Genomic DNA, 9,581 nt, shown 5'->3' with positions numbered 1-9,581 from the left:
ACTCTACAGAAGCTTTGGTTCATCAGTAGCCTTATGAGAATCAAAGTCGGTGGTCCACGCAGTCAGAGCAGTACGTAGAGGTCCTTCCCGGACCTCTCCAGGGGAATCGAGTTTTCCCAGGAGCCCAAGAAATCTCTTTTCTGAAAGTGTCACTTCACCGTAAGGAGACTTCAGGATATCAGTGGGCTGAAACTGCCCCAGTGTGAAAGGCCTAATTACCTTCTTGCAAAATGAAAGAAAGAAAGGAGAAGAGGAGAGGAGGAAGAAGGAAGAGAGGGAGAGGGAAGAAAAGATGAGGAAGAAGAAATAATAAAGAAATGAAGAGAGTAATCTAGTTTCTCTGCCCCAGAAGCAGTTAACATTGGAAAACAGAATGGACCAGGCTCACCATGAACAACTGCATCTGGTCAGCTTCTGAACAGCACAGGGTAATGACTTCCGGAACCCAGCGGCATTGGCTCAAAACCCAGCCTCACTATTTAGAAGCAGTGTGACCTGCAATAAGTTAATTAGCCTCTCAGAGCCTTTGTTTCTTCCTCCACCACTTCGGATGTAGCGGGTCTCAGTGAGAGAACCAGCTTATGGGCGGGCTGGAGGCACATGGCGTCTCCCGTGGTCCAGAGCACGCTTGATCCAGAACGTTCACTGAAATCAGAACAGAGCCTAGGCCATTGTATTTTTTTTATTAAAAAACAAATTAAATAAAACAGTGATCAATTTTATAGAAAATGGAACTGGAGTCCAGAGTTCACGGTGGGGAAGGCTCAGAAGATGGAGATGAGGTTGTGGCTGCCGCCATTTCTTTTTCTTCGTATCTGGGAGGCAGTTCAGAGGAGAGATGCGGAGTGATTGAGATCTCAGAGGCCAAAGCAGTCCCAGAAATGGTGTATATAGATTCATGATCTCTCTCGGAGGCCGCGCCTTGGCCCTCAGGAGTTGGGGTCCTACTAAAAAGGAGGGAGAACAGAAAGGGAAGAGAGGAGAACAGTAACACACCGTAAGGATGAGGTTCTTTTCAAATATTTGATTATAGGTGTTTAGGAGCATTTGCAAGGGTCTAAGGAATAATTTCTTCCCTATTCTATTTCTTACAGATGCGCCTTGATTTCTTGCCCCTTTCCTTCCTTAGAGCTGACTGTCACATTAAGAGAGTCTCACCCCGTGGCTGTTTCCCTTGTCATTGAGAAGACACGAGGTAGGAACGTGTCACTGCCATCCAAAATATTCACATGCAGTTACTGTTCTCTACTGTTTTCTCTTCAGAGACAGCTAACATAAGGTAGACAAACTTATACGAAGAGAAAATTAAATCAGTAAGCCAAAAACGTGAAGGGAGGCTAGAAAGCATACTGGGTACTGGGGTGGGTTCTAGCAATGGGCAGACATGCCTCTGGACTGCCCCTCCACTGCTTTCCAGCTGTGCGATCTTGAGCAAGTTATTTCACCTCACTAAGCCTCGGTCTCTTCATCTGTAAAATGGAGACGACAAGATTGCTGTCTCGGCTACCCAGGAGAATGACCTGAGAGAATGCGAGGAAAGCCAGGCCGTGGCACACAGAAATTGTGGGGGTAGCAAGTACGAGTTTGTTTTAAGTTAAAAGACATTTGTTTAGGGCTTGGGGAAGTTCATCATTGGAGAAAAGAATACAAAAATTCACTCACAGAATTATACAAATGTCCAGAACCTAACCTCCCCTTCATCCATGCAGCACAATTCCTATACCTGTCTCTGTCTGGATCTCTGGCCCACCACCCTGTCTGAAGCTCAAGAAGAACGTGTGCCTTAAAACATGAATGACCAGGTAAGGCTGTGCCCATCCCCAGCATTCTCTCCGGGTCTCCTAGGTCCTATTTCTCAGTGTCTACAGAAGCCAGCCCCCCAACTGGTCTGCCCCCACCAGCCTTCCCACATTGTGAGCTGCACTGGTTCCATGAAGGTCTGAAACCTTCAACTGCATCCCTCTGCGTGAAGGGATGGCGTTTAATCTGACCCCAGGTATGCCTCCTAATTTGTGGCATATGGGGAGCAAGGGGGATGGGGGTGTGAATCTTGGATTTCCCTTCATTCAATCTGAGAAGGCTCAGAGGCCCAGGGAACAACTTCAAATTGAGAGGAGAAGCCCAGCTTGGTTGGGTCAGGGGGCAGGCTATTAGCCAGTCACCCAACTTCTTCCGTGAGATACTGAAACCCTCTGTACCTGCTGGAGGTCCCCTAGGACCCCCGCGTCTCCCCTTCATCTAAAGTGGCAAAGCCTAACATAGCAGGGGGTCTCCCAAGCCCTGCTCTGGTGCTCAGTCTGGCTAATAAAGTGTTAAACACTTGGAGGACTCCCCCCTGCCAGGGGTACATGAAGGTGCCTGGAGAAGGCTTCGTATTTAACCCAGCATAACCACTTTTATAATTTTTAATGTATGTGCTGCCCAACGTTTCCCAAAAGGTACTCTTAATATTAAGGCAGTAATTCTGATATGATGTCAGCAAAAAAGATACACTGTAATGTTTATTCCTGTACTATGGTACAAAGCTAATTTGGCCTGAGTTCAGGCACAGGCCTGAGAAAGTTAAACATGCCTACTCTTGAAGTTCAAATGCAAAGTCTTACCCATAGGTAAAAATACTGTAATATGAAGGCGGATTTTCATTTGGAAGCAAACCATTAGCCCCAGGACTCGGAGTTGTAGAAGCCGAAGACTCGGGAAAGTAAGGTGGTGGTGGGGGTGGGAATATTATCACGGCATCACCTAAGGAAACACAATATTTCATTGAAGACAAACACATTAGCAAGAATAAAATAAATTAATTATATATTTGGCCCGTGAATATAAAAGGTCAAAACCCCTATGCTAACTCCAGAATTTAAAAGTGGGCCTATCAAATTCACAGAGAGGGAGCGTGGAGGTTGCCAGGGACTGGGGCGAGGCTTGGGGGGATTCGAGTGAGTGTTTAACGGGGGCAGTTTCTCTTTGATAATGAAAAACTTCTAGAACTTGATAGTGGTGATGGCTGCAGAACACTGTGAATGTACTTAATGTCACTGTCCACTAAAAAATGCTTAAAATGGTCAATTTTATGTTACATATATTGTACCACAATTTTTTCAAACAGTGGGCCAATATTTTCCTAGTAAGTCTGAGCTCAAGCATTTCTGTTTAAGTATTTGCTTCCTTGGGATGCCTCCTGCTGCAAAGCCTTTCTCATTCTCAACTTGAAGTTTTAAACTGTCAACCCTTAGCAGTTGGATAAAGTGCCCGTTCCTTACATGCAGTTGTAGCCTCTGACCACAGGCCAACAAGCTGCTGTTCAGTCCAGAATACATCCCATATTTTGGGGAGGAGAAACAGACACCAGACGCAAGCCCTCATTGGTAGTCCAATTCCAATACAAAACGCGGCACGTGAGTTGCCCAGAACATTCTACACACATGGCAGCACCACTCCGTAGCGGTTTGAGGGCAGCCTCTGATAAGCTGGCAGCACCAAAGGACAGCGCAGGAGGAACGAAGGGGAGAGGACTTCAGGTGGCGGCAGTGGATCTGACGCTTGGCTGGGTAAGCACCGGGTTCCTGAGCGCAACCAGCGGGCCATCTGCCAATTACCGGCCTAGCGTGGCCCTGAGCGAGGGATCGGACCCCCACCGGCCTCAGCTGCCGCATCGGTGAACTGCAGGCCATCCATAACTGCTCCTGCCTCAGCGAACAGGCAGGAGGGCCGGGGTGGTGTGTGGCGGGGACAGCAGTGCCGGGCATGGAGCAAACGCTCACAGCCGGAACACACACCCGCAGAGGTGCTTTCTGCACCAGCCGCGGCCGCCAGCCAGTAGCCCTGATTTGCATGTGTGATGAAACCCTCCCCGCAGGCAGCCCCTCTCCTTGCAGCCTCGGTGGCTCCCCCAGAGGGGAGGGAGCCCTTCGGAAAATGTGTTAACTCTTTCTCTCCTCCTATAAGCACATGACCACGAGGGCTTAAGATAGCGCTCACCTAAATCTGATAACAGCTAATGGTTATCTTGGGCTTCTCATTTAATTTTTTTCACAGGTCTTGGTAGGTTAGAGGAAGCAAGGTCGATTGTTTAATTACACAGTGTAGAACAAAGGAGCTGGGAATAAGCCTCCAGAGCAGGCCAGCCACCTCTCCAACGCAAACAAGGAACTGCTCGCAGTCACCAGCTGTGTCTGAGGCTGGTCCAAGCCTCTGCCCATCAGTTGCCCGCCCCTCCCTCCCCGAGCCTTACGACCTGCTCTCCCTGAAAGCAGTCCCGTCCCCCCTGGGTTTCCCTTTCACTATGTCCTGCAGGACTTGACGTCCTCTGAGTTGACAGCAGACATCCCTCAAGGGAGGGCTGTCTCATGCCCCTGCTTGTGTGTTCAGGACCCAGCGCTGAGTGTGCCCACAGTGGGGGTATCACGTGTCTGGGGAGGAGGGGCTTCCATTCTGGGAACAGCTGAATTCTGGGACTTAGCCAAGAACTGCTTCTCTTCACCCCAGTCCCTCATAGGCAGAAGCGACCACGGACAATGTCTAGATTCTTATCGGTTAGGCTAACAGGCACGGTTTCTAAACATTTAAACCCTATCCCATAATATCAAAGGAGAGAAAAATGAGTCAGGCCACCAGACTTCCACAGGTTTGATGAAACTTAAAGGGTTAAGTGGAAAAGATTTTAAGCGATGGAGGATGGAGTGCCAACATCAGGAGGAGAACCCCCCCACCCCGAGTCACTATGTCCCAGCACCAGCAGCCCTGCTTTCTGCTGCCCCCCAATTCCAGCCATTGGGAGGGAGGCTGGGCCCCACAGACCCTCTGATAGTAAACCCACAGGGCACACGTCGAAATGCTCCCAACTACACGGAATACTATGAGCATCAAGTGAGTGTATTTACTTGTCCCCACTGCGTTCCCCAAAAGGCCTGAGCACATCTATAACGTAAGGCAAGCCCTTTAGTCATGTAACAGCTACCCACAACACTTGGGGAAGGATGAAACCAGCTGAAACAGAATCACAGCCATGTGCCCAGAGGCCCTCCCTGGTGCTCTGCGGGGGCCAGAGTCCATGCGTGCCCCCTGCCTGGGTTTGGAGCCCGGCCCTGCCACTTGCTAGTCTGTGACCTTGGCAAGTTATGTGATATCCCTGTGCCTCAGTTTCTTCATCCCTAACACAGAGATACTAAGAGTATCTGCCTCATTGGGTTGTTGTAGGTGTGAACAGCTTTGACAGAGTAGGCCCTTGAAGGGCACTTGGATGGGTATATGGCCCTGGAATGAGCCCCATATCTGTGTTAGCTATTATTAATATATAACTGATACTGGTGTGGTCACCGTAAATATATAAATACACAAATAGTAGCCTGGGAGTTACACCCGCGGCTCCAGGATTGGTCTGTAAATCCATCTGCCCTTGCTCGCCAAGGCCGGGGCCACGCAAGGCTGGAAGGCCAGGGATTTCCCCCAGTGAGTAGCACTTCCTCCAACAGACAGCCCCAACCATGAGAAACATCCCTTTCACCACACTCCTCCTCTCTTCCCTCGGGGGTTTCTGTCCCATAATGCTCTGTGCCTAGCCTTTTAGATGTCACAGCGATGGCTTCAGAGCTTTACCCTTTCAAAAGTAGGAGACTGAAAAAACAAAGTGATTTTCAAAAATGAGCAGCAACGGGGTTTCCCCTTGGTTGTGTGAAACTGAGGCCAAAGCTACTGAAGTTGTGCTATAGGGGCTGACTCCAGGAAACGGTAATCCATCTCTTCTGCAGAACCCAGAGAACGCAAACGTCGTTTCTCGGCATTCCATGGGGGAAATAAGTGACAAGTGCGATCATGCTTTATCAGTGTTGGTGCCACTATTTCCAAACTTCGCCTCCACCCTGAAGCCAAGGATAAGGTTACAGAAAATAGAGAACAATGTGGGAAACAGTGTGGAAAGCCCCCTCAAAACACAGAAGATCTACGGACTTGGGGCAGACAGAATCCTAGAATGTTAGTGCTGGGAGGGATCTTAGCAATGCAATGCTCATTTTATAGATGCATAAACTCAGGCCAGAAGGGGTTAAGGACTTACCAAGGACAGCCCAGTGACAGCCAGGGATGAGAATCTACACGTCCAACACAAAGTGCCCTAGCTTTCAACGTCACTTGGCGGGTCTCTAACGTGACAGAAGGCTCCCAGGCTATGCTAGCACTTTCTCTCACTTTCCTCCTAATTTGCTCTGTGACCTCAGTCAAGGTCATGACTTAATGTCCCAAAGCTTTTGCTCGATCACAAGGAATTGCTGGGAGGAAATGATGTGCACAAGGATTCTTACAGGGCTTAGCACAGCAGCAGCACCGTGTGTGTGTGTGTGTGTGTGCGCGCGCACGCGCGTGTGCATGTGCATGCGTGCATGGGTGTGTAAGAGAGACAGAGAAAAGGGAGAACCTAGGCCAGACCCGAGGACAACCCAGCAAAGCCCTGACGCAACAGCCACCGTGATGTGAGGGTGCCCAGGAACGACAGCTACGTACCTACAGTGACATGGACGGGGTCCGTGCTCTGCGTCTGTCTGTCTTCACTTTCGGAGGCATCCTGGCCCTCATTCAAGTTGTTTCTCTTAACGTGGGCAACCACAAAGAAACACAGTCCCATGAGTACAATCAAGGGCCCCATGATCTGCAGGGACAGGAATCCACAGATCTGGGGCTCCACGTCGGCAGTGTCTGTCTCATTCAGGGGTTCCTGCGCCCAGTCTGAACCACAGCCGGGGACCCAAATGCCCAGAATGCTGATGAGCATGCCACTCGTCAAGAACAGAAACCCGAAGATGAGGCACTGGGCAAACTGGCGGCTCTCTCCACAGATGAAGGCTCGGTCGGGGTCCGCCTGACTGCCCCTCAGGCGCCCCTCACGGAGCTGAAGTCGTGCCCGCGAGCGGGCCAGGATCACAGCCCCAAGCCCAGCCGCGGCACAGGCAGGCCCAGCGACCTTCAGCACCATGCTGCAGTCTGGGAAGATTTTGTACTGGCATGCCTGGAACCCAAAGATGGAGAGCAGGACTCCCACACACAACAGGATGGCACCAAAGACAAAAAGGAAGAAAATGAGCTTGCTGACACGCCTGTCTCGCTGGACCCCGTCTGGCTCAGCAGCAGCTACAGGAGACATGGCCAGAAGAAGCCCCTTCCCCAGAACCAGGCAGGATGGATTTCCTTCCCTCCAGTGGTTTCAACAGCTCTGAAAATACAACCAAACACCAAATTAAAGTGGGCGCAGGTGTTCCTGGCCCGCCCTGGCCATTTCAGAAATCACTCCAGGATGAAATCATAGGGGACAGAACTTGATGCAAGTGATACACTGGTGAACAATGAGTTGGTTTATGAGTCAGAAGCACTGGCATTCAGAAACTCCTGAATATGAAATTTTGTGAAGATATTCAAGAAGAGGAAATGCAATTACCATGCACCTAAGATTATCTAAAAAAAAACAAAACCCATACAAGAGAAGTAACTGGGTGTGGCTTTTCCTGTTATGAGTCTTACAAATTCACTTCCCCGGGCAAAACAAAACAAAACAAAACAAACAACCCCCAAAACAGTGGTGAGTAAGGGAAGAACCACAGGGATTATTTCTGATTTACAGACATCCCACGTTTCATCACAGTTGCTCTGAGCATTTCCTAGTCGATAAATTTTTGTTCAGTAACTAACTTTCCATTTCCGATTTCAGACTGCGGCAACTTTCCATTCCGCCGCCTTCTTCTAAGGCCAGGACACCTGCAGGAGGCCCAATTCAGTCGTTTCCACTGAAGGGGAAGGCAGTTCAGGAACACAGTGAGTTTGGGGGATTTTAAGTTAACTCTGTCAAAATGTGATTTTTGAGTTCTCACACAGGCACTGGAACTCGGGGGCCCGGCTAACTAGGCCGGGGTGACCCGGGGAGTCTAGCACAGAGCGTCAGGAGGAGCCTTGTCTCCCAGGTGTGCAGGTGGCCTCTCACGTACCCTCCTCCAAGGTGCCTCTCACTTCCACAAAAAGGTTTAGGCTCCGTTAAAAATAAGCAGCCGATAAAATCACCAGTTAAAAAAGCATGAAACAGCAACAGCACTTGACTCTGAACTCTCGGAGAGTGTAAGTGAGATCAAGTGGGAAAGCACCTCCCCACAAGATTACCCAAGCCCTCTGCTGGTATCATCATATATGAAGTGGACCTGAATCCATTGTTAATAGTTGTCTAGTGTATGCAGATTGACTTTATAATCTTAGTTATCTTGTCTTACTCTCATGAGTGGAGTATTTTACCAGGACCCTTCAAGTTGGGGCAGTGGAAAAGACAACCCAAGTGTGAAGACCATTTTTACTGGCTCAAGGAAAGAAAACTTAAAATATTTTGTACCATTTGTATCCATGATCACATGAAGGAGCTCAAGATTGAGGCTGTAAAGCCAAGGCCGTCCTGACAAACCCAAGTCGTGTCCAAGGAGGGTCAATTTAAGTAAAGAAAAGAAATAGCTGGTCTTACACTAGGAAGTACTTTTCCAGGAAAAAGTACAATCGAATCAGAAGGAAGCTGGAGAAAGAAGGAAATCTAGGAGGGAAATAAGCTTCCATTTTAAACCTGGGCAAACTGTATTTGTGAAGATGGAATATGCTGAGACAAACACTTAAAGAAAATATTGAACTAATTTAAAAAACAGAAATCTGAATCATGTAATCTCTTGTGCTGGTTCCAGAGATAAGGGTGATTCTCTGTTATAAAGTCCTATCAGGAATTCACTGAATTCCTGGTACCTTCAACTCTGAAGCGAGTCACAAGGCTTCAAATGTCTTAAGGCGAATTCCCCAAATACTAGTAAAGTAAAAGTAAGCTTAAAACTGGATCTGTAGCTCTTGTCCATGGACAAGTGGACTAAACACCTGCCATACGTACCAATCCCTCATCCATAATAATGTAGGCAGTCAAGTCTGTCTGTCTCATACACGCATTCACGAACGGACACAAAAACATCTACACTAACTGAAAATTAAACCCTTTCCAAATACCAACCTACATTTAATTTCCCCAAAGCCAAATCTACCTCTCCACCACTGTTTTCCAAAGGACAATTCCAAATCAGCATCTCACCATGCCCAAGGCTCTGCTGCGTTTGGGGATCGAGGTAAAGCCAGCCCCAAGTCTTGTATAGGGAATCCTTCGGTGGGTTTCAGGGAGCCCGAGCGCAACAACAGCCCCCAGCGGCTGGGCTTGCGGCTCCCACTCCCGCAGCTTCGGCTCGGGGTCCTCCGCGCCCGCGCCGCTCCCCGCACCAAGACTTGGCCGCGCGGGAGTGCGGAGAAGCGCGGGGCGCGGGGCACTCACCTGAGGCTTCGTCCTGCGTGCGCGCTACCTGCGCCAGCGCGCGTCCCGGGAGCTGGCACCGGCCTCGGGGTGGGCGCTCGGCGGGGCGGCGCTGGCCGTGGGCACCCGGCTGGGCGCGGCCTCCGGTGGCGGCCCGCACCGCCCGTTTCCACCTGCGCGTCCGGTTGCGGAGGGCGGGCCGCCACTGTATTTACAGAAGGAGGCGGTGCCAGAGAGGGCGCGGCGGCGGGGGCACGCCGGGCAGGGCGGACTGGCGGGA

At 49.9% G+C, this 9,581-nt stretch overlaps 1 protein-coding gene across 2 annotated transcripts; it reads right to left on the bottom strand.

The window, feature by feature from the left end:
• Positions 1-667: 667 nt before the first annotated feature.
• Positions 668-9,374, bottom strand: TMEM171 (transmembrane protein 171). 2 transcript variants are annotated; one of them, XM_021700257.1, is made up of 4 exons: positions 9,323-9,374; positions 6,496-7,201; positions 2,604-2,742; positions 668-947 (listed from the first exon to the last, which is right to left on the bottom strand). In XM_021700257.1, exons 2-4 carry the CDS (start codon positions 7,130-7,132, stop codon positions 749-751), a joined length of 975 nt encoding a protein of 324 aa, XP_021555932.1. In that variant the 5' UTR covers positions 7,133-7,201; positions 9,323-9,374; the 3' UTR covers positions 668-748. The 2 variants fall into 2 exon arrangements, with proteins under 2 accessions (XP_021555932.1, XP_044772858.1); XM_044916923.1 differs by having other exon boundaries at positions 748-944.
• Between the last annotated feature and the right edge of the window lie 207 nt (positions 9,375-9,581).

This window comes from Neomonachus schauinslandi, chromosome 7, assembly GCF_002201575.2.
Source record: "Neomonachus schauinslandi chromosome 7, ASM220157v2, whole genome shotgun sequence".
NCBI lineage: Eukaryota > Metazoa > Chordata > Mammalia > Carnivora > Phocidae > Neomonachus > Neomonachus schauinslandi.
This window is presented reverse-complemented; position numbering and strand designations above follow the sequence as displayed.